We start from the raw sequence: 27,711 nt of genomic DNA, 5'->3' as shown, positions 1-27,711 counted from the left end.
CTCTGCCTAATAGGTTTTCCCCTGCCACACACAATTCAGCCCCCCCTCTTATTCCCTAGCTCCCCATCCCCCCACACCCCTTTTAGTGGAGTGCCCAGTGTCGACTGGAGCATTTGAGCAATTTGAAATTAAAGCAAACAATGGCCAGACACTCCCAGGGACCTCTCGCTCACCATATTACACGGAAGACGCTCGTGTGCTCTTGCGCATTATTGGCAAGTCATTACGTTTCTCTGGAAACCGAGAGCAGGAGCTTGCTCTGAGGAATCGGTGACGCAAGCAGCAGCTGAGTACTTGGAATAGCATACATGATGTGTGTGTGCGAGTGTTCTGTAGCATCTTTGGCAAGGGCATGGGGATGCTGTCAAAACAAAAGACGCATACGTGGACGTCTGACTGGGGGATCGCTTAATGTTTCGTAAAGATCAGATGTAATTATTCTTATGAGTGTCTAAAGTCCTTTGGATTGTCTTGTGTGCATCTACATTACTCATCGTCATTTCTTTAGCAATCCTGATCATAATAAAATGTTATACAATATTTGATCTAACTAAAAACTGAAAAGGCATATGAAATTAATGATAAACATACTGGCTACTAGTAAAATGTTCTCTATAAATCCAAAACTAAGAACTGTAAATGTATTTTTACATATAGATTGTAATAATACAAATGGTAATCTTATAATTAATTATTTAATTTAAAGTGAAGGTCAAACAATTCAATTAGTATACATACCAATACAAGTCTATGTGTGCTTGATGTCCAAAGTGTGTAGAACAGGCAAACTAATTTAATAATTTTCAAAAGCATGAGAACAAGTCAGACAAAAAATGAATGAATATTTTGTTAGGTTTTAATCATTCCATATATTCTTGGTCCACAGTTAAATTAAAAAGCAATTAAAGTTCAGCAGAAAATGTAATACAAAAAAATGTTTTAAACCACAGCAGTTCATTTAATCTCTAATTATGTTGTCTCAGTAGGCCTACCAATGGATTTCAATTCCTTTTTGATTATTAAGTCAATACATTGTGTAACTCGTGTATTATGTAATCTAATACATAAATAGTTTGACTTCTAAATTTAAAATTACCTCAGCTTAAAATGATAACTGCTTGCATTCTTTTCCTAATTAAAACATTAATGGAAAGCAATGTAATTAGATTGCTTTACATCACAGGTGTCAAACGCAAGGCCTGGCGGCCAGATATGGCCCGTCACATCATTTTATTTGGCCCGCAAAGACAAATTGTGCATCAAATCCGTGTCATTACTAAAATTGAAAATTGTCTTCACTATTAATAACATCTTTTTTTTTTAAATATTTGACCAGTTTTTACTCGTCTGATTTGAAAACGAGTTATTTGTCAGTTTGTTTTGTAGCTTTTATTGAATATAATATAAGGTGCTCATACATTTATTTGGGTTGACAGTCATAATGCCCCTCCGAAAGAAGCTATGACAACAATGCGGCCCGCCAAAAAAATCAGTTTGACACCCCTGCTTTACATCAATGTTTCAACGCTTTACATCAACGCAGTGTAAATTCGTCAGCAGGGAGTAAAGCTTTAAATTTTATTCATGGCACTCACAAGTAAATAAGTCAATACATTCATTTATTTTAAGGAAATGTCATTCTACTCACGACAAACTCTTCCTTCTTGACAAGCTGCACGTAGTTAAACGTGCGTTACGTCATGACGTACTTCCGTTTCCCCTTGGAGGACCCCCCCCCCCTCCCCTTTAACCTCAACATTGCGTCGTGAAGTGCTTGTTTTGGTTAAAATATAGCGTCAAGAAAACACGTAAAAACGTTTAAAACATGGAATTTCGGTCGAGCGTGACCCAATGTACCGTAGCGGAGGACCGAGGGACGCATTAAGCGAAGGATCTGACTCGTCTTCCTATCGTATTGCTCCGCATGTTCAATTTCTTCGTAGATGGTCTCCGGAGAGCGTTGTCTGCTGCTGGACACACAGTTGTCGACGAGTAACATGAAGGAGATGATTGGAGGGTGTTGTGTTTGCTCAGACGAGAGAGGCTGGGCGGAGAACCCGCTGGTATACTGTGACGGACACGGCTGCAACGTCGCCGTGCACCAAGGTAAGCTCGTTGCTCTCTGTTAAGCTAGTCGTTAGCTGTTAGCTTTCAAGCTAGTTAGCCCGGTGCAAGGTTATGGAGCGTCCAGCTCCCAAGGCCAAGCTTAAGAACAGGACAACGCAACTGCATTAGCTGGGTCGTAATCCACTCATGTTAAATCAAAGTCGTTACTTTCTTTGGTGCTGAATTCTACGGTTGTGACACGAAGAAGAGAGAAGCTGTCAAAATGTCATCATTGCCAAGCCAGAGTTAGAGAAAGTTCACAAGCCATAAAATAAAGCAATGTTCGTTATCTACAATACAGATTTCTATGACGTTATGTGAAATTAAACTTAAGTCGTTAGTTAGATGACGGCTGTGTTTACAAACGCTGCTGCTCACCATGTGGAAGTCTCACTTTGTACGACAAAAACAAAAACTCTCAACAGACAGTAGAGCTGAGCAATGAAAAAAAAATTCATATCTCCCCCCAATATTGCCTTTTTTTCAATGTCATCTTCCCATGTATTTTTTAAACAAACATCCCATATTGCAGTAACCACCATCAATAAACACTGTTTGTTGTTACGTATGGCACACTCGTATTGTCACAATACTAGAATTTTGATTTTACACTTGCTTAAAAAGATGTACCTCGATATTTGTACTGAAACAGAAACAAATAAAGTAAAACTGAAAAGATGTCATGCTAATTAGCCAAATGCAAGGTATTAACAGTGTCAAATCAAAGTCGGTATCATGCAGCTATTGATGTTGCCACAGAGATCTTTTTTAAATGGCCAAGTTTCATATTATCTTGGTCATCTCAATGTAGTATCAGAATAAAAACTTTTGGTCACATGACATACCACAAGTACCAAAAGTCATTAATGGAGTACAATTATCAAGCCATACGTTTCAATGACTTTTCCAGTACAAACATTTATACAGTCTATGTCAGCAATTAAACTAATTGCCCGCAAAGGGCCTGTCTATTATGAGTATGAATGTAAACATTGTTACACGTGCCAAAATGAGGAAATTGTACATACTGTGAAACACTAATGCTGTCAACATAGAACTCTAGTCTGGCAGTTAATTTATTTTTCACTCAGTGTACTATAGCAGGGGTCCCAACCACCAGTCTGCAGAGAGACAGAAAAATATAGAGGGCAACTGATGAAGTTAATTCCTTTAGTCAAAAAGTAGTTTTCACTATTAAAAAGTTCATGTTGCCAGAAGTCTGGTTGTAGCTGCTCTTATGGATTTGGATTCTGACTGTGCTGTGTTTTCATTTCTCTGTAGCCTGCTATGGCATTGTGCAGGTGCCCACTGGTCCATGGTTCTGCAGAAAGTGTGAATCTCAGGAGAGAGCGGCCCGTGTGGTGAGTCTTACGTTTCATCTGGCAACTATTTCTAAAAATCACAGAGAATGTGGAACATGTCAAAATTTCAAGTTTCTAATTTTTCAGTCCGGAATGGCCGGAAAGCTTTTATATACAAAGCTGAGGGTTTTAACTTTGAGTGCTTTCTACTTGGATGTGGTAAGAAACCTATTTTAGGTTGAATGTCTTGTAGCCTGAAACAATTCCCCAAATAACCACATTTAGTTGAAGAGCATATTAACATATTTTAAACAGCAAATCTGGCAGATCCGCTCAGCACCAATTACTCTCAAGTGTCACGCGTCTAATTAAATATGTGTGACAAGCATTGATAGGGGATTATGGGCATATAACGAGACTCCCTTGTTTCTGCATCCCATCTGTGGAAGTAGAAGTTTCAACTTCATTTGACCTTGGCAAACAATAGTCTTCTTCACAATCTCAAGAGCGTGTCAAACATAGGTCGTGTTTACAGTTTGAATGGATACAGTTTTAATACCCAACATGAATACAATAGGGTTTTTTTTTTGTCGGCAAGGTGTGAACTTTGCAAAAATATTGCCGGAAAGAGAAAGGAAGAAGTGATTCCAGTCTGGCGACACATCTTACTCGGTGCTTCTGGTTTCTCCACAGAGATGTGAGCTGTGTCCCCACAAAGATGGCGCCCTGAAGAGGACGGACAATGGCGGTACGCGGCGTCACGCATGCACATGACCACGCTCGCATCTGTGCTCGTCCTCTTGTGTTGTTAATGGCGTGTCGCCGGCGAGTTAAAGGGGCTTGGGCGTGCTGTGAGTGCTGCTGTTTGGTTAGTGTGTGTGTGTTTGTAAGTTTATGAGGGGGTGGGTCACGTTGGGTATAGTGCGTAGCCTGTGAGGAGTCTCCTTGCTGGGTTCACTCGGAGGTCATCTTGGTAGAGAATGTAAATATTCTTTGCGTGTGTGTGGGTGTGTGTGTGTGTGTTTGTGTGTGTATTGAATCAGTTCGAGAGAGAGCCACAGCTGTGGGATTGTGTCCAGGCCTGCAGGGAGGCATCACGACAACACTAACACACACCGTTTTACTACTTTCTCCTTTTTTTTTTTTTTTTTACCCTTCCCACGACCCCGCTCTCGCTTGTCCTTTTCCTCATCCCCCCCCACCTCCTCTCTTATCCTTCCATTTTCATTATCTTGTCCTGTCAGCTCCTCTTCCTCAACTTGTTGAACTGCTCGCCAACATTTTTTGCCCACCATTCAAGACGAGAAGAAAACGGCGCTTTATTTATACCCCGCCAATTTGCTATACACACTTTTAGCTCATGTAGACAATTACTCCTTTGTGTGTATTGTGAGGAAGAGAAGATGGAAAAAATATGTTTGGAAGGTTTTAGGAATCATCTCCTCCATTCATCATCCATCCTGCTGTGCATCTTCTATGCCATAAGGAACATTTGCTTTTACAGCAATGTAGGCTGCGTCGTCAGCATTGTTTTGGTTCTGACAGCCACGGTTCTAACGTAAGCTCCAAACCTTATATTTGCTATTGTGCCTCAAGTTTCTCTTGAATTTGAACCACAACACTAATGTAGTGACAAAAGTTCACCGTCCAAACACATTGGACGTCTTGGTCGCACAGCTTGACAAAAGGGGTTTTATGGTAACGATGTGAATTGTTAGCTTGAGGAGCAAGGCCGTGCCACTTTTATAGTCCTGTTTTATAGGCCTCTTCCAGATTCTTGGAGGGACTTCAAAACAACAACATGCCCCATTTCACACCCGCTGCCTTCTCCCTGTCCCACCCTCTGCCCCGTTTCCCTGTCCTGCCCGCCGGGTCAAAGGCAGGTCAGGGGTTCAACTGTAAGTTTAAGCCTGTTTTTGTTTCCTCTGCGGGGGAAAAGACAGACACCTCCAACGTGGCAGAAGTCCATCTGACCTCCCGCTCACCTTCTTCTGCCGATCCTCAATTTGTCATCAATTCTGCCGTCAGTTTGTCTTGGCTGACAGGCAGCTGCTGTGCCTTTTAGGCGGCGCAATAAATAGCCTCTTCATTGCAAATGTATCAATTAAAATGTTCAGGGTTCGATTCAGTTGATTTTTGCATATTAATTAAGAATGGCCATTTGACTAAAAAAAAAAAAAAATACAATTCAATTATTTAAATAGCCAATGTAGAAAGATTGAATGATGAGTTGTCTACTCACGTGAAATTGGTCTATGTCAATACACAGCAATTAGTTATTCATTAAATATGCTGGTTTGTCTTTTTGCCAATTTTACAGGCTGGGCCCATGTGGTGTGTGCCCTCTACATACCAGAGGTGGAGTTTGCCAATGTCTCAACTATGGAGCCCATTGTGCTACAGTCGGTGCCCCATGATCGCTATAACAAGGTAATGAATAAAATGTTAAGGAAACAGTTTACCTGCCAATACTGCAAAGGACTGACCATTTGTGTGTGTTTCTGTGACTTGTCTTTGTCTAGACGTGCTATATTTGCGAGGATCAAGGCAGAGAGAGTAAAGCGGCCACTGGAGCATGTATGACCTGTAACAAACATGGCTGCAGGCAGGCCTTCCATGTCACATGGTGAGATTCCCCTCACATCACATTTACATCACTGCTCAAAGGAGGACACTGCTTTGTAATTTTACACATGGGTTATGCTTTTATGATTTGAAAGAAGTTGGAATTTCAAAATGCTTTGATATCATCCGATTGCACATTTTTTTGTTTTTACATGCTGTTGTTTTTTACAGTGCCCAGTTTGCAGGGTTGCTGTGTGAGGAACAAGGCTCGGATGCAGACAACGTCAAATACTGTGGTTATTGCAAATACCACCACAGCAAATTGGTAAGTAGACCTTTCTGTTTGGCACAGATTCCACAAATACAATCTTGATAGTCATAACCACTAAGAAGGAAGGGAAGAGTCTTTAGTTTTTCTGCAGTGTGGATTCAAAAATTCAGTTTAGTCACAATTCAAAGTAGCATATTTGATAAGATGCAATATTTCGATTGGAATGTTGTCTGTCCGTGGCCCGCCTGTATGCAGCTTCTTTGGTTTGAATTAGCTGGTGCCTTTGCTTCAGGTCAGGCTTGAATTAGACCAGCTTGATTCGAAGAACTGAGGTCTGGGTTAAATATTTTTGTCTGTTCCACGTGGTACACAACATTAGCCTGTTCATTACATAAAAAGGTTGTAGTTAGGCTAACTTGACAGAAAGCATACCTTTTTAAAATTCTGCATTTATTTTGTTAGAGATTGGAACATTGTGGCTTTTGGCCTTCACGTTCAGTCATGTCTTCATTCGTTCATTCACCCATTCTAATGACGTTCATTCTTCTTTTTTGCTTACTCGTCCAACCTTTTCACTCTTTGCCAAATTCCCTACTGCCTTTGTTAGAAATGTCTAACATCCATTGAGTACACAGGTCGGAAGAGTTTTGCATCTGCAGATTCCTTGGATGCGATTGGATTGTATGTGTACTGAATTTTGCCCCAGCCAATTAGTTCTTGACCACTAGTTGAAATTTTCCTGTTTAGAAAACGAATGACACCTTTAAGTAAACCAAAACAAATGCAATGAAAGATCATATGCGTGACATGGGTGTTCAAACTCCAGTTCACCTTGATGTGACACTCCATCTTGTGAGATTGAACTTTCTTCTGCCTCATTACAGATCATTTCATTCATTTGAAATCATTCCAAAACTGGATAATTCTCAGATTTCTTCATTTGTTGACAAATATATTGTTGGTTACTTTGCATATTGTAGATCCTAAGATGATATGAAATCCAAGCAGTTTGTTAATATTGCTCTTTTAATATCTGTGGTAGAAAAATCTAACAGGCTTTTTTTAATGTGAGCGCACATCGATGATATTTTGGAATGTTAACAAATACAAATGGAAAACTCATGCTGTCATATTGATTTGCGTAAATGGTTTTGGCTGTTGCGGAAAATACTCCATTTGTATGACTGACTGTACGAGAGTGATGAGTAGTGCAGGGTGGATATCCGAAAATGTCGATTGAATAGTATTGACAGCATATAAAAAATATTTTTTTGGGCTGAGTTTTAGACCAAATTTAATGACAGCTCAAGATCTTTTATTTTATCTTCATAACAACTAACAAAAACAATGTTTTCCTTTGAATTCGTCTTGCAAGAAATGTATCAGGGATTTTTAAAAACAACTCATGTTTATCCAAAAGTCAACAATAACAGGATCAAATGTAGATTTTGCAAAATGCTCCTACTGAATGCAGTCCTTAATCTATGCGCGGAGGTAATCTCAGCGCTTCTTAATCGCCATGGCAACAGACGCTATGAGCAAGAGCAAACAGACTAGGACAAAAATCGATTACCAAGGCCGTCCAAAAGTGTCCCAGGGTACCTAATAAAATTGTACTCTTAAAAAGACAATGGGCACGTCCTGTGGCGCAGTGTTGAGGAACGTTTTTCACCCCCCGCCCCCATTGTTAGTTCTGCCGTCTTTGTTATATTTGCTTGTCCGCTATGCGTTATGTCAAACTGAGCAGGTCATTGACAGGAAATCTGCTCTTTTAGATTTTTTTTCCACCCCCCCTTCCCATTAGCTTGTCTGTATGCCGAATATGGTTTGAAAAGTAACAATGCAAGGGAGATATCGATTCAATCAAGTCTGCTGTATATAACAATCATAAATAGTGCCTGCAGATATCACGGCACTCCTACCACAGTTCACTTTTGAATGTGCTCATGTAAGTTATATGTGACTGATTTTTGATGTAGACTTTAGTTTTTCCATTTTTGCCCTGACCTTCTGTCATTTTCTTTTTTTTTTTTTCCCCTCATTTTTTTCTGTAGTTATTCTAGATTTCTCTAGCTCAAGCCTCTTTTTCTTTGAACTTCATCCAGTAACCTGGAGTTCCTCTTTACCTTTTTAGCGAAGACGCAGGGGCCGCGGTAGTAGATCTCAAAGCTTAAGTGACTCTTCCTCTCAGTGTATGGATAGACCCCCAGACCAGGAAAAGAAGGTAAGACAGCCTTCAGATCTTACCCTCTCTTCGCCTCCCACCCATGACTGAGAGTCCACCACCAGAAATTTGTACTGTTGCTTTTACATGGCCACATTGTGGAGGGACAGACGGACAGACAATGCTCTACTACTACCACGAAGACACTCTGCCGCTCAAGTAGTGCCTCTCAATTTAATTCTATGACTTGCTTTCTTTTGTATGAGATGGTGAGTTTCAAAGAGCAGGACCAACAAGACAAAGCAGGGTGTTTTTTATTTTGTTTTATTTTTGGGTTCAAGAAAGATGGACAGTTTCAATCAGTTGGCAGTACAACAAAGAAAAACATGTCTTCAACCATGGGAAGTTGAGCAACCACTCAGACCCGCAGCATTGTTGTGCTCAATACATCACTGAAGCGGGACTTCAGAGTCTCACATTTCGTACAAACGTGATTTTATGGGTCATAATCCTCATAACGGAGCAAAGATATTTGATCAAATGCGCATTTCCAATTTTCTCGGATGAACCCTATCATCATCATTTTTTTTATGACAATGTTGAGAGGTGTATCAGTTTTCTTATATGTTAGTTTCACAATGTCTCATGAATCACTCCAATGAAAATGTACATGCACACATGACGGCGCTTGGATTTAGCAGTGAGTGTGATTCCCCGCACCGCAGTTGCCCCTATTAGGGATTGCGGCTTTTAATAAATGCTAAAAAATGTTGTTAATCAGTCATGGAGGTTAGCAGCACATGTAATCACAAATTGCGTAAAATCTGAATTAACAGCCAGACCAATTTACCAACCCTGAGGGCTGTGTAGCGAGCTTTAACTTTCTTAAGAGTGTGCGCCGTTCATGTGTTTTTGTCCCATCAATTGTGCTCACCTTACGTTAGACCCTCCAGTCAAACTCCAGTAGGGGCTAAAAAGAACCCTCACACTGGACGCTTCGAAAAGGCCTCCAGGAAACATGTGCACAAGCGCCCCCCCACACACACGCACACATGCAACACACAAATCCTGCAGGAAACAGCGCAGGGGAATTCCTGCCAGACCAGGGCAGATTATACCCCCCATACTCCTCTCACTTCCTGTTCCTCTGTTTCACCCTATCTTCCCTCACCTCCCCAGGCTCGCTGTACCCCTCTCCACCTTTTCAGCCCCAGGCCTTTGTGCTGAATGCTTACGAACAAACGGGCAGTATATTCGATTCCATATCATTTCCGTACTGCTGACATTAACGTCTTGCCTGGTAGGTTGTATACATTTTATAACAGCATTTTAATTTTCTGCCCAAATCAAACCTAGTGATAATGAACTTTTCTGTTATCATTTTGTTCCCCCCCATCACCACCCCGCCATTAAGTGTTTCATAGGCTGAATAATGGCTTGACAAATCCACAAAACAAGATTGATACTAATGTGTATTGTCGGAGGCCTATTTAATTTATTGCCCAAATGTATCTGTCATGTGCAGTTTAGAGTCTAAAACATCTGTCAACATACATTTGGGCAACTGTTTTCACTCCAAATGAGTTTTGCGATCTTTATTCACTCTGTTGTCGTTCTCTCATTGTCCGGACCGTTGCTGATAAATAGACGTGAACCCCAGCCTCTGCCAAACTCATATTTACCTCACACACTTTCAAAGAGCACTTGGACATGTCAAATGAGCTTGCTGCTAATGGTGGCCAACGGAGAAAAAAAGGGGTGCGTGCATTCTGAAAGACATTGTCTCTGCCTGTGTAATCAATTGACCTGATTGATAAGGGTGTGTAAGGTTATATTGTGTGTGTTCCCACGCCTGCTGCCTTGTGTGTGTGTGTGCGCGCGCGCGCGTGTGTGTGTGTGTGTGTGTGCGTGTTTGTGTGGATGTGTGTGATATTCGACCCTAGCTGCTCCATCAACAGGAACGAATGGAATGTTAATGAAAAACAACAAAGAATTTTTTTCTGGCTCGTATCCTTTTATTCATTAATAAGACAACACACATCGGAGAAATGATAGAATTGTACTGTTGTAACAACCTGAATATTTATTCTCTTCGTTTTTAGTAGTATGCTAACTATGCTGAGCTTGTAGTTCTGAATTCATTTAATTTTTTTGTAGTCGGGCTTGTTTACTGACCATCCTTTACAAAGCAAGTAAACGCGCTCCCCATAAATTCTTAAAAAGTGCTAAAATATATTTCTTTTGTTCTCTCGACTAAAAATATATGTTTAAGTCGAATAATATATATTGTCCCTTTAACTGTGATTTTATTCTGGCCTTTTAGTGAAAGTTCATTACTGTAAAACAATATTGCTTTATTTCATCATTCCGTTGTTAATTAAATTCTGAACCACTCTGGTATCCAACGCTGCTAATTTATTGGTGTGATTCTTTTTTTTAAATTACAACCTGTGTTGCTTAGCCTTAGATATTTTTTAAAAAAGCATATAAAAACAATTAGAGAATGAAAGTTTAGAAGGTGGAGGAACCAATCCAAGAGATTGTGTCAACCAGTCGAGTGACTTTTACCAATGTTGAATCCCACAACGGGTCCTTGATGCTGAGCTGATACGTTTGTTTTTCAAACCGGTTTAACTGAAAACACCTGCCATCTTCAGCTAAAAAAACAACCAAAGAGGAGGATTGATCAAGAGTAGTATAATTTTATGCTTCACTAACCGTACATCATTTTTATGATTGCTGAAAACATGTATACATTTCTAGTCATTATCAGTAATGTAAGCAAAAGACAAAGTTGTATGGCTTGACATTCAAATGTCATTCAAATATATGACATTCGAAACAAACAGGGGCGGCTCAGTTAATGCCGCTGTCAAGTCGAGGCCCGAAAATTAGCATTAGCGGAAGGCGGGCTTCAGTGGAGCAGCTATCTCCGATTTCGGCTGGTGGGGGTCTGTTAACTGCCACTCAGTGCGGAAGTCTGGCTAAACTGTCACCAGCTTTCATGTGATCATTTCCCAATGAGACCCTGAGGGGAGGGACGCGGGGAGGGAGGGAAGGGAAGGGAAGGGTGGAGTCGGTCGGTCGGGGTGGCGGTTGCAGCACTGTTTGCTAGTTGTCACGACAGTCACCAATACGTCTCTCGAGATTGATGCATATTTTTACAGCCTGTCGAACTGACGGCGCGTGTGTAAAAAGTCTGCACACGCATCTGTCTGTCCGTATGCGTGTGCAAAGAGGTGTCAGGGTGTGGGGTGTCGGTGCGAGGTGTAAATGCGCCAGCACCCGGTCACCACCTCACGGGTGCGAGCTGGCTGGCGCTGTGCAAAATGGTGTAAATTGAGATGCTAGGGTCCGTCCAAGAAGGAGGATAGGATTGGATGAAACAATGGGATGTTGTGCATTGGGCCACGAAGCACTTAGACACACGGCTCTAAACTTCAGCAGGCTGAATTCCTGTTGCTCCCAAAGCTTTATTTTCCCCTCCATCTCTCTTCCATCACTCTCTTTGTGCTTGTGACGCTTTCATCTTAGAGTGAGCCTTTGAAATGTAATGCTTTTTCCCTTCACGCACACACACGCACGCAGGCGCACATATTTACTCCATGGCCGTGTTCCTGTGATTTAGCCCCATCTTCTTGGAAATAATCATTCCCAGAACAGCTACATGTTGAGACGTCTACAAACATTTTTTTTCCATTAAGCCTTGCTTATGTGTTATTTCCTTTTTTTGTACTTTTAACACTCAGAAACACAAAGAACGGGACAGACACAAACCCAAACACAAGAAGACCTCCATGGACATGTCCCCCTCCCTTGTTCTCCCAAACATCGTGGTCCCAGAGAAGGTGAGGAGCAGCCTTCTCTTTTTTTTAGTGAACTGCTCTTCAGAGGTGTCCGAATCAATCGATGAATCAATACCTAATCAATGATAACATTTATTCAGTTTTAACAATCGAGTAATCGTTTAGAGCCAAACTTAAACTTAATCGTCTCATTTCAGCCTCTTGCCACTAATTCTGCTCCGATTTCTGTTTTGCTTCATTAAACAGACATCTTTTGGGGTTGAATCAATAAAAGACATTTACCAACATCTGCTTTCACTTAACACAGTGACCAAATCAGTAATCACTTTAAAAAGGGTTGGGGAGTAACATCAATCCCTTTTGTGTTGTGTAGTTGTTGTTTTTGTCAATAAACAATATTTGAGGGAAAATTATTTTATATTGTAATGAAATGTACAATCAAATTGTATCAATTAATCGATTGAATAATCTCTTGTTTTGGTCATCCGTGGCTTGACTTTCCCTGAATGAAGACATGTTTTCTTTGTAGCTTTTTTTTTTGGCTAGCTCAATTATATTTAAAAACCAACAGCCAAAGCAATTTCCATTTGGGTGTGTAGCTTGAAAAAGGTGCAAATTAATGAATTATTTAACACTGAGAGATTAAAAATTGTGCACTTGCAGGTGACGACCCAATTTTGTAAGTTTTCATTGTGCTTCAATCCTGTCCACCTTTTTCTTTTAACCATCATTTTTCCTCATTGATGTTCCCTGTCCACCTTCTACCTCCAGACGTACAACAGCAGCAGTTCAGCGGGTCCACCTCTCCCCGCAGCCTCACAGAAGCGACTGGATGAGGCCAGCGCTCGGTTCACCAACGCCAACTTTCAGGAAGTGTCGTCGACTCACTCGATGGGAAGCTCCAAGGACTGTCACGTCGGTGACGGCGCGAAGGTGGTGTCTGACATGAAGAGCAAGAAGACCGCCGCTGGAAGTCACGTCGTGGGACAGAGGGGTGGCCGGAAGTCTCTCACCTCCTCAGGGAAAGTTCTCACCTCTGCTGTGGTAACCATGGCAACCTCCACGTCTGCCTCTGCCTCCACTGGGCCTTTCCACCAAGGTAAATTGATAGCTGCAAATGTTTCTGAATGTTCATATATATATTTTTTTTATATACAAAAGACCCTGCAGTTAGAAACACGGTAGCAAAAGTGTCCCATTATTCGGCGGTCTTACCCGCTCAGTGTGTTTATAACGTGCGACTGGATTTTGACCAGACACCAGATTTTCTTTTTGTGTGTGTGGCCTTGATAGCAATGTTTTGTCTCTGGCCTCCGGCTCCTATAATCTCGCCACTTGTCTGAGAAAAGAGACACACACACATACACACACACAGACGTGGGGGAGGTCAGAGCCCCAAGGAGTCGATTGCTGTTCAAACTAAGCTTTTGTGTTTTCTATAATCAGAACCTTGAGCTCGCATCAGGTGTGTGTTTTGGCTATCTAAGGAGTAGCAAAGTGTATTCATTTCCCTGCGTACTTCCTTTGTGGGAGGAAAGCATGAAGAGGGAGGCTTACTTAAGAGCGGATGGAGATTAATAAAGCATAATAGAACGATTATTTGGGTTATCTTGTTTCTGTCGCTCCCATTAGTCGGGAGATGTTACACTTTTAATGCATCTGCCTCCTCCCAAGTGTTGGTTCTCTCATCCCATATTGGATCTTCACATTTCCTCTGCCTTGTCCTTCGCCCACCCGTCTTATCAAGGGCTGCTGTTGACGAGTTCCAGCAAGGCGCCCTCGACCCCCACATCCTCTGATTTCCTAAGCTTCGCCGACTCCTCCTTGCGTCAAGGAGGCATGACTTCCTTTTCGTCGCCGCCATCTTTCAGCTGCCTGGTGAAGCCGAGTTCAGAGGGCGGCGTGTCAGAGGGAACAACAAATCTTTTCGGCTCTCTCGCGACGACCGCCCCTGCAGGTGATGATTGAACACTCTCAACTGACTTTCCGAGCATGTTTTCAAACGGGGCTGGAAGTTGCACACTCACAATTATAGTGAGTAAAATTATTACTATAATCACAACATTGCTAAAATGAATACACTGGACTCAGGCTATTCAAGGGGGATAGGAACTGGGCCAGCCCGTGAATGTCAAAAAGCTGATTATAATTGATGCCAATAGAAATGGTGTTCCTAGAGTCGGACACGGTAACGCATCCTTTCGCCGTCCTTGTGAATTAGACATCATCGTCTGTAATTCCACAATTTATTGATAAAAAATCAAAAGATCGTTTTACATTAGAGACTCATGAAAACCCGACATAAGGAGGAAGCACTAGACAGCAGCAAGGATAAAGTCTTACACTCTGGGCCTTGAGTAGATCCAGACTCTATTTAGCTTGGATTCATTATGTCAAACATTGTGAAGTAAAGGACAGTCTAGTAGTGAAGTTACCAAATGACATTTTTATAATCATCTGACTGATGATGCATTCAGTGCTAATGGCCCATGTGACAAACAAGGAGGACGTGGGTTTTTTTTCCATAAAAAAATTAAGCCACTTTGTCACATTTCTTTCCTCCATTTTTTTTCCCCACAGTATCCAATTTAAAAGCAAACTTATTTTCCCCCGCAGTGTTCAGATAAATGTGGAAATGTATCACTAAATATTCAGTGCTTACTTTCTTATTTCAGTGGGGGGAAAGCTGTATGAGAATTCCCACAGTCTCTCAGCCAGCGAGACGACAAGCCTCAGTGGCTCGGCTGCCTACAAACGGCCACAGCCCTCTAGCACGGGGCCGGGGATGGCTGGAACAACCGCGGGAGGGGAGGATGGAGTCAAGAAGAAAAAGAAAGGCAACTGGCGCAACAGATTTGGACCTTGCTTCACAACAGACGTCAAGCCGCCAGAGTCATCACCCTCCCTCGCTTTGGCCACCACCTCCCCGGCCAACACCTCCTCCTCTTCCGCGGCCCCCCCTTCATCTTCCTCCTTGAATCTCTGCGGCCGGCCCGGCTTAGCTTCCAGCGGTGGTTTAGGAATGGGAGGAGGAGAGAGAGGTCTCGGGGTCATGGGTGTTGGCAGCGGGATTCAAAAGTCCCCCTCGCTCCTCAGGAATGGGAGTCTGCAAAGCAGCGGCGGGCCAGGTGAGGGCACAGAAACATAACATTGCCATTTCCGTGTGCGCGCACTCTGATTTTCAACACCGCCCTTTGCAATCAAGGCATTGAAGGCCAAACCACTCAACGATTTAGCAAGCGTGTTGGTAAAAATGTGCAACAGCTGCTGTGTTTTTACAGCGTCTGACATGTCAGTTGTCTGTTCAAGACTAATTGGGATGACATTTGCTAGTTGCTCTCTATTGATACCAGAAAATCATTCCCATTTTTGAATTGCAACCTATATCTTGAATCTGTAGTTTTTGGATGACTGTAATTTTGGTGGGAAAGAGCTATCATCAAAAATATTCAGGAGCTATACACTTTGTATGGGGTGATGTTAAATATTGGTAAATATTAGCGTTTAGTATGTTTTATGTTTGGTTCAGCAACAGGTGGAAATCTTTTCTGAAACATCATAGCTATAAATTACAAGTTTTTATTGGTCAAACAAAAATGAAAATACAGTACCTCGAAAGCCTCTTATTTGAGGGGAAAATTAAAACCATTTTTGAAATCAGTAGGGACACATGAAACCATGAAGATGTTTTCCAGTGTTACTTGTTGATAGTGGATCAATTAAATAGCTGCATTTAAAATCCCGAAGCTGCTTTCTAGCAGAGTAGGCAACATTGTTGTTGCATCTTGCTTTCTTTTCCTGACCATTATGTCTGGGGAATTATTTTCCCCGTTTCATTTGAATGATAATGTTAAATAGAAATGACAACCTGTTTCTATTGGGACAGAAAGACATAAACAATGAGCGTCAACATTAACCCACAACGGTTACACAAACCTTTGTAATGGGCTTCTTGCAATGAAATTTTGCCGTGTGTGGAGCTCCGCAGGTTTTTTTTTTCTTCTTCTTTGTGTTCAGTTGCTTGGCAACTGCTTTGGAGTTCCCCTCTGCTGGAGGAAATGGTTCAGTACAGCTCTCACATCCCGCATTTCCACTTTCTTCCAGGATTAGCACCTTTTTGTTTATGCCCGCTGTCGCCCAGCCCCCTGCTCTTACCTTTTTTCCTCTGCTTCTCACATCTTTTTCCCCATCTGATGATGTTTGCTTATTTTCACGAAATGCTAATGATCTATTTGACTGAATCAGCGGAATATATGTTATTTCGTTGGTGTCTGAGCGATCAGAAAATATATTTAGAGAGCTTTATCACAGTTGATCTTAGGTTTTGTAATTAATCGCTTTTGTTTAATTAATCACTACTACCACTTTTGTAATCACTTGTGGTGTTTTTTTTTTTATGTGGATGTTCTCATACTATTTTTGTGGCACCACATCCTGGTGTACTCCAGATTTGCTGCAAATGTATTTTGAATCTGGATAGCCACTCCAAAGCAATTTATAATGGCGTACGTTCCACTTTTTAGTTTTTATTTACATCAAATTAAAAAAAATACACTGTTTTTGCTGCTACAAAAAAAAACATTTTTATTAATAGTGAAGTCTGGAAATTGTGTTTTGGGGTTTCTTTGCTTTGCTTGACTTTCACTCAAGATACATTGGACATGACTTCGGACATTTATTTATTTTTGCTCTGGTGGTCAAGGAAAAGGTAGTTTGCAGTGCAGTGTGTCTGGCACGATTGTTGCTTTTCCCTATAGTGCGGTGTCGTTTGTAACCACCACTGGTGTGAGAAGGAAGGGTGCTGATATGGCCTTGCAGTGTGTGTGTGTGTTAATCATGTGTTCGTCTTCACACTGTAAATATTTAGCCGAGGGTTAATGTAGGGCAGTAATGGGGAGAATCCTTGGCTGCCCTCCCTCGCTCCCTCCCCCATCATCTTTACTCCACCATGTTGATGGATAGATAGTTAGCTTGATAGATAGATATATGCTGGTGGGTGGTGAGAGCCAGGGGTTCCTTTTTGGTTCGGTTAATGTTTGACGCTGGGGGGTGGGGACAGGACTGCGTTTGTGCCGCGTAGATGCAGAGTGGAAATGAATGTACGTTTTCAAATAAATAGTCTGGAGAAATATCAAAAATAAAATAAATGTCTTTTAAGGTTTGACTGAAAAATATATATATCACATATTCTTACTAAATTTTAATTGTTTACACACACACACACAGATTTCAGCATGTTTTTTCTGCAGTTCAAAACCACAATTTGATCCGAATAATTTGCTGTGTTGTACAAATTAACCATAGAAGGACAACAATATTTTTGGGGCAAATTGAATGCCCCCACCTAATGCTGCAGTAAAAAGATATTTGTTTGCTGTACCAGGGGTGATATTTATCATATTTTCCGCTGACGTGTGCTATATTTTTTTAATTAATTACAGCTATTTATTTGAATCCTGTGACCCCCCCAACACACACACACACACACACTGTTATTTTTAGGTTTATTTGTTTTGTATTTATTGCCAACACCTCAAATTAAAGCACATTATTATCGGTAAACAATCTTAAATGTTTAAATGAACCTTGAGCTGCTCATACATCTGTACAATTTCACCTTTTTCTTGTGCTTCAATTCATGTAAGAAGCTTTTTATGGGCGTGATGAACAAAACGTATAAATTGTCGATTTGGCCTCACATCAATCTCTAAGTAGTACATGCCCTCTGAGTGACTGCAGCCCAGATTTTGCTTATCCATTTTTCTGGTGCATATTACAAAGTGTTATAAATAGTATGTAGGCCCGTGTAGTGTAAAGATACCCCCCCTCATCATCATCTCCCTTCACCCCTCCTGGCACAAAGATCTCTTGTTCCCCCAGTGAATGTATGCTGCCCTGAGCCATTCAGGCTTTTGTGGAACTGAGAGGCCCTATCTTCCCCCCCTACCACCACCTCTGCTGGGGTCAAAGGGGGCTGGGGCAGGGCTTATCCCCAGTTAGCGGCTGAGCACAGGCGTGTGTGCGCGTGCGCATGTTTGTGTGTGTGTGTGAGTGTGTGCATGTCGATGAGGCAGGCTGAGATAAGGGGATGAGGCATGCACACATGGATACGTGAAAACAGGCTTGCTCATTTTATGCGCAATATAAAAAGGGGCTTTATTTATTACATCTTGTGGTCTTTTCAGGGCATTTCCTGCATTTTCCTTTCAGTGTAAATTGCAAAATGCATATTTTTATTTTATTACTTTAGTTTTCAATTGTTCATTTAAATTCCTCCCATAATAACAATGAAATTTTAAACATAATAGAATGCCCTGAAATTTTTGGGCAATTTAATTTGTCGCTTCTCTCGTAATATTATGCAATAACCTGCTGTTGGTCTAACATAAGGATTTTTACCTGACTCCCCACAGGTGTTTTCTCCAGCGGCGATGGGTCGTCATTGTCAGGCCCCGGCGCTACCTCGGAGCAACTTCAACTCGCATCGTCACTGGCCCCTCCCTCTCCTTTCAGCGCCACCGCCCCCTTGACCAGCACGGCCGCCACACACGTGAGTCGGAACACAAGAGCCGTGCCGATGACACACAAGCACACTTATCCTTCTGTTTGCCTCTTTCTCACCCACAAATCCACGCGCACAGTTTATTCAGCAGCCTCTGTCAATCCAACAACATCTTTACGATGAAGTGTAGATTAACTGCGGAAGCACAAATAAACCACTGCTCACTAATTAAAATAGCTTCCCGGGCAAATCTCTGCGCGGCACGTTAATTATGTGCGAGGCACATGCGCCCCTGACCTTGTGTGAATTGTCTCTTCTCAGTGAGTTATTGGACAACTGATAGTACTGTGCACGCGCCTGAGGTCTTCAGGTTTATTCACAAATCAGCTTTTTGTGTTTGCCAGCAAATTTCAATTACTTGTGGCCTTCATAGAAAAATTCCCCATTGTGATAAGTCAAGTGAGATTTTTTTCTTTTTTTTTTTTTTAAATCCTGACTTAAGTTAAGCAGTGGAAAGAAATTGAGCAAAATCATCATCTGGAGGTTTACTTTGTATTACACATTTCTGATTGATACATTTGTTATTGTGATAGTGAGTAAAATGGTGGAATGGGAAGAATACTCCTATTTTGAGTGTATTTGGAGTTTTTAAAAGTACACATCAAATAACGTGTATCTATAGAATACTATTACGTTGGGAAAAATAAATGTTAAATGAATATTGACTTAGTATTTATCAGCAACAATATATTTAGCTTCTATCAGATACTTAGTGTCATTCTAACCACAATGAATTCACCTGATAATATTTTGGTCCGGTTTTTTTTTCCCTACAAGTAGAGAAAGCGAGCGCTGAAGAGGGGAGGCGTGATCTGTCGTCAGACTCGTCACTGACCTCACTGTCCCTCATTTCAAAATGTCCTGGGAGAGAATTTTCCGTCAGTGTCCTCACAATTCCATTTTTCTCCTGTGTCCCCTCACCAACTCTCTCTTGCTCTCTGCCGCCCCTTCACTCTCCCCCTCCACTTTCCCTTTTCCCCCCCTCCCAATTCTTCCGTCTTTTTCTAACTCTCCCTCTGTTGTCCTGTGATGTAATGACATCTGACAAGCAGCACCACAGTAGGGCTAGAAGGGGCGCTATCAAGTGTTTGTCTGTGTGTATGTGCAGGTCCGTGCGTATTAGGGGTTGTCTCCATTTTCCAGGCCTGGCATTTGTCTTAAGCAGGACCGACCGAATAGGCCTCAGGAAGCATAGGAGCTATTTGCTGCCGAGGGTTACGTTGTGTCTGTGTAGAACTGAGAGATAGAGCTGCCTGTTATTGGTTATCAGTCCAGGACAGAAAAAAAAGGAGGGCATCTTTGAATGAAAAATGAATGGCAATGAAAAATGAATGTGGAAGGAAAATGGTGGGGAGGTCTGTACTAATTTCAGTGAAGGGAAGATGGACAGTGAATGGCTTCTTCATTTGAGAGGAAGTGGCTGGCTTTTTCCTGGTTGTTTTCCATATTTGATGTTGAATTAGTAATAGGAGATAATGGCCTTCTCCCAGACGCTCGTCTAAATGTGAGCAGATGTGGAGGAATGATTGGACCTTATCACAGCTGTCTGGCCCTAGGTCCATCTGGGCTTCAACAATCGGATGGTTTCCATGAGTATGCTTTGGAAAGGGAGCTTTGTTGACTTACGATAATTCGTACCACGGTAACGTAACGACAACTTCTACGAAAATAATTGTATAGTATCCGTCATGCGGTGGTGTTTTTCCTCTGTTGATAGGACTAAAACAGTCAGGCATTTTGTTCCCTCCTCTCCTATTATTCCCCGCCTTCTCACTTAAACTCCACCCCTTTGCTCCACGGCCCTTATTTGGGAAATAGCTTAATTGGATTAAACTCCATGCATCAGAAACACTTTGTCAGCATGTCAGCGTTGTGTCAGTTCTTCCAAGGGCTTTGGGCCTCACGTGTGAAGCAGAACAGAAAGATGCAGTGCCGTGATATCGTTTGATTTCTCCCCCTTATGAAATTCACGGCCCCTAATCTTTTCATCTCTGCAACAGTATTTTTGATCACAGGTTTTGGAAAAGCTTTTTGAGGATTTATATTGGTCTCAAATAATTATACCCCTTTCAGATTCTTAGCTTTCTTTTTTTATTTTTTTTTATTTCAGCAGCCTCCAATCTAATTTCTGAAAATATTTATTCATTTTTCAAAAATATTAAAATGTTAGATAAATGTAGATTTAATTCAGTTTATTGTGATTTTCTAATCAAATACATTTTTGGAATTCTTTTTTACATTGTTTGAATGTTTGACAACATTTTTTAATGTCTTATATATTGGTTTATTTCACAACAAAAACACATGTATGGTTTAGTATTGTTTTGGTTGATAAGGTATCGCAGTACCTTTTAAACACTCATACAAAACGACACAATGAGGCTTTTTATAACTTTGTCTTATTTCTGTCTTTTATCTTCAGGTGAGTGTCCTTCCAGGGTCGATTTTCAACATGGCCCCCTCACATATGTTTGGTAACCGCCTGAATCCGAACTCTGCCATGGCAGCCCTCATTGCCCAGTCGGAGGCCTCACCCGCAGGTATGGAGCTTACGTACCCATGTGACACAATCGTGTGTGTGAGAGAGCTCGGCGAGTGGGGGGGATAATGGATTGCCACGACCCCCTTCTTGTGGTCCCGCAGAAAGGTCACGGGTCAACGCTGGTGAAATTTTCAAGGTCCTCCCCGCTAGCTCTCGTGACCCCTCCCCAAACCCCCTTCTTGCGAACAATCAAACAAACACATTGAGTCACTTTTGAAATGCAGTAAGTTTTACACACTTTCCGATTTTCTTTTCCGTAGTGCTTTCTCTTCTGCCTCGATGATGATGATGAGTTTTTTGTTAAATGAAAGTAATTTCTTCCTGAAAAAAAAAAGACATTTACTTGAGAATGAATCAAAAGAAGAGAAGACTTAAGATGTCCGATGCCGCCGTCATCAGTCAGATCCTCTCTGACCCGTAGGTTAACTCACTAATCAGGCTGAATGACACGGCGACGTGGGTGTGGGCTCGGATGTGGGTGTGTGAACCAACGCCCGTCCGTGTGTGAGAGAGCAATGCTAAATCCTTAGAAATGGAAATGTACTTACACAATCTGAAGAAAAAAAAAATAGGAAATGAAAAATCATGATTTGAAAAAAAAAATCCAGAGATAATATTTGGAAGACAAATAATTACTTTGGAATTATAGGAGTGTGAAATAACTAAGAAAATTTACAATTAAATAGCAATACTTCGAAATATTTAGATTAATTAAATTCATAGAGTATACATTACTTAACGTCGACGTGTGTATGTGCAAACAGGCGTGTGTGTGGAAGAGCACCCGTTTACTTTGGCAGCCCTCTCTCATTGTGTGTGTGGGGGGGGCGCCAGGATGCAAAAGGTTACGGAGGATACACACATTTGGTTAAAAAAGACAAAGTCAAGCGAAGGACTATGGCGCTGACCCACTAGGGTAAATGCTTAGATTGACTGTCTTAAGTAGAAGGGAGTTTAGTGCTAGCATGTAAACGCAAAAGTGTGTGTGTACGTGTGTGTGATTCATGACTCTCTCTGAGGGAAATGAAAAGAAACGTCTGGCCAGCGGCCCAGCAAGGCGGATACATAAGAGAGCGAGCGGGCAAGGCCCACTGGACAGAAAGAGAAAAAGAAAGAGAGGGCTTTTGAATCAAGTGTCGTGTGGAGATTCCAAATTTTGCTCTTTGGAGTTTGATGATGATGTCACCTCAATGACTTTGCGCTGCTGAATTGGGATTGAGTTTCATTGGCACAACAAACTTGAATGAAAACAAAGCCACAATTTTATGGACATTTTTTTCAATATTTTTATCAATGGCAGCAAGATTTGTTCAATTGAGTGTAATTTTTTGGGTTGCTTCAATAACTGGTAATGATGACCTACCCCGTAAGTGGTCAGCTTTACCTTGACAACAGGAAGCAAAAAATCAGACGCATTTCTCATCAACTAATTCCAACTCTGCCAGTCATCAATTTCTTCCCCTCATGTTCTGTGTCTCCGGATTCTAATGGAAAACATGTTGTGTGTGTATGTGTGTGTGTATTTTGGGGCGGTCTGTGTGTATAGATCAGGAAGCTGGAGACAGCAGCGTCGGTGTGCAGGGTTTCTCTATAAGGGCTTCTCCCAAGACCACACCGCGGTGAGTACACACACACACACACACACACACGCACACACACACGTACGCACAGATGCACTCCCTCCATCCCCATTTACATTCCAAACTGACCCCCTCTTCACCCATCCCCCTCTCTGCTTTTCCCTCTGCTGGCCCCCCATCTCCTCTTTCTTCCTCTCACGCCACACACAAACACACACACAACCACACACACACACTACCACGCACACTCCCATTTAGCTCCTACACGCCTACAGGCAGTTCTCGCTCTGTCAGCCAACGATAACCTGCGTTTTTGAAAGTGGTAACCACCCTTCTGCCGCAATTGAGTTTTTCTTGTTTTAGTCACACCGGGAAAGATATTTTGTTTGTTTTTTGCAAAATTTTCTCTTTCAAGGAATGGTTGAACGCTTCGGTCGAGATGGGAATATTAATTACAGGAATTCTTTTTTGTTTTGATAATTTTGTGGGATGCATCGTTTCACATGAGGTTGGTGACATTGTCATTTTAGTATTTAATAGCAAGCATTGTGTTACTCTGTATGTAGTAATGTTATTATTTTACAAATATCAATTTTAGAATAAAATTAATTGCAACCTTTAGTTTTTGTAAGTGACTGCAAGCTATACAGGTGAATTTTGTGTGTGCTTTTTAATGTTCAATGTCACGTATTTTGATCAAGGAATTTGTGTGTGCAAAAATGGGAAAGGCACTTTTTAAAAACTTGGCCCAAGATCGTGAAGACACACTTGCCTACACACAGCTATTTTCAACTTGTCAACATAGTCCACTTCCATCTTCTGTCTCATTTTGCACTTGGTCTTTCTCCTGCCCTATTTGCTGTCACACACTTGCACACACACACACACACACACACATCCTGGCCCCTGTTCATTAGAAGCCACTGTAACAACAAATTGATGTAGTTTTATAGCCAGCAGTGTCTATGTTTGTCTGACATTTATGTTTGGTCGTTAATCTCCCTATTGACCTCTCTATCGCTCCTTTTCTATCTGCATTCTCCCTTTTATTCAGCTCGCCAATCGGCGGCCTGCAGATCCACTATGACTCGTCAGGGTCGTTGCCGGGACCGGGGCACGGGTTGCTAGGGGCCGGGGGAGGCGGCGGCGGCGAGACGCTGCCCCCGGTGGCCACCACCATAGAGCAGCTCCTGGAGAGGCAGTGGAACGAAGGGCAGAGCTTCCTGTTGCAGCAGGGTGCGCAGGGAGACGGTGAGAGGCAACACATCGTTTCCGTGGACATCCTTTTCAATTTTGGAAAAGAGATAGGGTCAACCTCTGACCTCCATTCGGGAGTCTCTTGACATACCATATGAAGTCTGTGCCGTGTAGCATTATTTTATTGTCACGGGTGCCAGTTTGAAGGACTTCTCTGCCACAGAGCACACAAATATAAACTCAAGACAGTCCAGCTGCTGACTGTCAATTGCTGTCTGTTTTCTCTCTCTCTCTCTCTCTCTCTCGCTGTTTCTCAGTGGTGGGCATGCTCAAGTCCCTCCATCAGCTGCAGGAGGAGAACAGGAGGCTGGAGGAACAGATTAAAACGCTCACCATGAAGAGAGAGCGACTGCAGCTTCTCAGTGCTCAGCTATCAGTGCCTTTCACACCCACCTCAGCCTCCTCTGGTACACACATTGATACCTGAAGATGTAACACTGGTTCTGTTTTGTTTTTTCTCTCTCTAATTTGCTCAATGGAATTGTTGTAGATTTAAAGGGAGGAGCCTCTGACTCATCTTTACCTGTGGCAGCTCAGGTAAATCACATTTTACTTGTTTTGTCTAATATATTTTGGTTCTCACTGACAGTGTCTTTCTGCCTTTTTTAAAAATGACTTTCTTCAGGATTCTGTTTGACCACATATTGTCGACATGTTTCCCTCCGGCATGTATCACTAATTTGGTGTTTGTATTTCTTTTAGGACAGTGCGTCATGTGGCGGCCACAGCAGTAGCGGCTCTACCTCTTCCCTGTCAACCCCACCCTCACTGTCCCAGAGCCCACCTCAGCCGCAGCTAAACGGCGTCATCGCCACTGGGACCACCCCGGCCGGCCTCGGGAGCATGTCCGGATTGATGGGCACCTTTGGTTCCGGAAACACACTTGGCATGGGGGGCATTGGTGGCGGTCTGAACGGAGTGATCCAGATGCCGGCAGGGACCGGAAGCCCGCACGCAACCGGAACTGCCACCTTGTCTGTCAATAACAGGTAGTGTAGCCATCATCTTAGTATTTCAAATATAAATCAAGAAAAGCCTTTACTAAAGGCAAACTCAATTGCTCAATCTCTGTTTCTTGTTGTTAGTTCTGCACGGCTAAGCCTGGCAGACCAGCAGAGACTCCTCCAGCAGCAACAGCTCCAGCAGCTGCTAGCGTCGCAACCCTCAGCGGTACGACACACACCATTAACTACTTTATGCTTCAAGACAATGAATTATTAAATCCATGTCCTCTCTTCCCCATATTTATCATCTTTCTCTGAGCACTTGCATTGACTTTGCTCTTCTGTCCCTTCCCCATCTCTTCTAGCCTAGAAATATTTTTCACACCATTCTTCCCCCTCTGTCTTCCAACAGCAACTATAGCGGCTGAGGCAAGAACATCAAGACCGGCTGGAGTTCCACACATGTTGGGCACTAAGCGATAAGGCGGCGGTTTTGTCACAGATTTCACAAGTGGCTGAGTCTCTTAGATGTTTTTCATCCCACCTCATTCAGCATCGGTCTGGTTTTTCTGCCGTGTCACTCTCTCAGGGGCCTCTCTGCACACGTTGGCGCACGTGCTGACAAGACTGCAAACGCATAAACAAAAAGCACACTGTATGTTTTGTAAAAAAAAAAAAAAAGCCAGAATCACTTCAAAAGTAGCAGATGCATGTTTGGCATCTGTCTGGCAGCTTTCCTAAAAGGACAAAGATAGTCCACACATTCCCACTATGACCGCTCTGCTTTCCTTTGTGTGGCATATATAGAGAAGAGAGAGAGAGAGAGAGAGAGAGAGAGAGCCATGTCTGGCTCAGCCACCGCTGAAGCCTGCTTATGATTCTATCCTCTCGGGGCCACACATGAAAGGGCTCGCTTAAAAGGCCACAAATGTTCACGGGAGGAACTACAAAGATGGAAGCACATACCTCTGTGTGTGTCAACATGTGGAAGTGGTCATCGTTCTTGAATGAACGCCCCTAGCGGCACCTACCTCTTCAGCACGCACGCGGGACCTAACTGGCCGATAGCAGCGGCCAATAAAAGTCCGCCAGAGTCAAGACCGGTCAATCAGCATTCGCGCCCAAAGTGCCTGAGGCAAAATGATTTTTCTTTTTTGGCTTATTATTTTTAAACCTTTCCCCTCCAGTCTCTCACTCTGCTCTCCTCATGCTCCTGGCAATTAAGCTGCATTGCCAAGGCAACAGATTACAAAACACTGATGTCATTTAAAACCAGGAAATGTTGTTGTGCTGTATTCGCCAATGTTAAAGCTCATTTCTGTAATTGTGCTTTTTATTTATTTGTTTATGTAACAAATGTGAGATGGTTGTATCTTCCAAGCCCGCAGGTGTTGCTATTAACATCAGCTTGTCCTACTGTGTAAAGTTTGCTTTTCTTTTTCTGCTTTCTTGGAAGCTCTTTGATTGATTTGTATTCTGGTTCTCATGTTTTCAACCAGTTTTGATAGTTGAGGATGGGGAGTGTGTGTGACTGCAGCTGTTTAAAGGGTGGGTGCGGGGTCCGTTCTTACCTCGTTAAATGTAAATAGATCTTGTTCCTCGTTGGCTGATGGTGTACATAAGGATTTGTGCAAAGGAAAGCCAATAAAGCCTCTGTTTGTGTGATATTGGGGGGTGGGGGGCAAGTTTGGAGTTTTACTGGACACACAAAGTATTAATTTATTTTTATATGTGCAGGGAGATTGTGTTTCTTTTTTTTTTTTTTTAGGTTTTACACTGTTTTTCTTGACATTTTATACTACAGTGCACCGTGTTTTCATCCGTGCACAAAATGTTTGTATACATTTGTACAATTAGCTAAATAATGGTGGGTGGCGAAAAGAAATTGTATTTCAGATCACAAATTAAAGAAACACTCTGATTGAACTAACAAGCCTATCTGTGACTTCAAGGGGATGGTTGACAAGACTGAAATATTTGGAGGAAACTACAAAAGGTTTAGCAGATACTTTGATGGGTGTTTTAATAAAATAAATCATAATGCAATTTCTTTCAAAATATCATTGCAAGAGTAAATAATGTACTCATTTCTATATGTTTCAATTCTGTAAAACTTTGTATCAAATCTTAGAATAGGCAAATGTTTAAAAAAATGATAGTTAAAATAATTTACTTGGGAATACAAATATTAGAGAATTTTCCAATTTGTGAAGATATTTCATGTCTGTTTTAGCTACCAACTACTTCACAGGTATTTCAGTGTATTTGACAAGTGCGTGGGATAAGGTATTTAAATCTTTACAACAACTGTGTTTTCTTTAAATAGGTTATCCATGGTGATTATGCTATGCTAGCCATAGGAAGATTAGGAACCATGTTATGCGGCTCTTTGGGATAAAGAACATATTAAAACCTGTGAAAATATTTAACAGTGCCCAGTCTCCGGAGGACACGTAAACACTTTGATTTAAAGGCACTTGACCATCGTAGACGATACAAAATGACTTGATGTTGCATGCTGTTAACTGTGTGGGGAATGAAAATGCAGCAGTAGTAACACATTGCATGAGGAAATTGGATTGTATTTAAAACACACACACACACGATGGTGCA

At 41.9% G+C, this 27,711-nt stretch overlaps 1 protein-coding gene and 1 long non-coding RNA gene across 6 annotated transcripts; one reads left to right on the top strand and one right to left on the bottom strand.

Annotated features, from left to right (window-relative positions):
• Positions 1-1,721: 1,721 nt before the first annotated feature.
• On the top strand, positions 1,722-27,024 carry mllt10 (MLLT10 histone lysine methyltransferase DOT1L cofactor). 5 transcript variants are annotated; one of them, XM_088363385.1, is made up of 20 exons: positions 1,722-2,106; positions 3,388-3,467; positions 4,101-4,155; positions 5,728-5,837; positions 5,930-6,033; positions 6,204-6,297; positions 8,378-8,467; positions 12,157-12,255; positions 12,985-13,312; positions 13,961-14,170; positions 14,889-15,341; positions 18,627-18,763; positions 21,198-21,315; positions 22,864-22,936; positions 23,952-24,148; positions 24,412-24,561; positions 24,645-24,691; positions 24,857-25,143; positions 25,240-25,324; positions 25,464-27,024. In XM_088363385.1, the coding sequence occupies exons 1-20, from the start codon at positions 1,944-1,946 to the stop codon at positions 25,524-25,526; spliced, it is 2,943 nt and encodes a 980-aa protein (XP_088219511.1). In that variant the 5' UTR covers positions 1,722-1,943; the 3' UTR covers positions 25,527-27,024. The 5 variants fall into 5 exon arrangements, with proteins under 5 accessions (XP_088219511.1, XP_088219513.1, XP_088219514.1 ...); XM_088363386.1 differs by having other exon boundaries at positions 1,723-2,106; positions 25,511-27,024; XM_088363387.1 differs by lacking the exon at positions 8,378-8,467.
• Positions 3,263-5,986, bottom strand: LOC148380697 (uncharacterized). The gene is made up of 2 exons (XR_015854627.1): positions 5,870-5,986; positions 3,263-3,498 (listed from the first exon to the last, which is right to left on the bottom strand). It is a non-coding gene; the product is annotated as an uncharacterized LOC148380697 (long non-coding RNA).
• Positions 27,025-27,711: the final 687 nt, after the last annotated feature.

The sequence above is a fragment of the Syngnathus floridae genome, chromosome 20, assembly GCF_059516105.1.
Source record: "Syngnathus floridae isolate MCC-2025c chromosome 20, RoL_Sflo_1.0, whole genome shotgun sequence".
Classification (NCBI taxonomy): domain Eukaryota; kingdom Metazoa; phylum Chordata; class Actinopteri; order Syngnathiformes; family Syngnathidae; genus Syngnathus; species Syngnathus floridae.
The sequence above is the reverse complement of the archived record's forward strand: the minus strand, read 5'-3'. Positions and strand labels throughout refer to the sequence as shown.

Excerpts from the sequence above, each read along its gene's own strand:
- mllt10 (XM_088363385.1), top strand. The coding sequence starts at position 1,944 with ATGGTCTCCGGAGAGCGTTGTCTGCTGCTGGACACACAGTTGTCGACG. Across the intron at positions 4,156-5,727 it reads GAAGAGGACGGACAATGGCG|GCTGGGCCCATGTGGTGTGT; the intron begins GTACGCGGCGTC and ends CCAATTTTACAG. Across the intron at positions 12,256-12,984 it reads ACATCGTGGTCCCAGAGAAG|ACGTACAACAGCAGCAGTTC; the intron begins GTGAGGAGCAGC and ends TTCTACCTCCAG.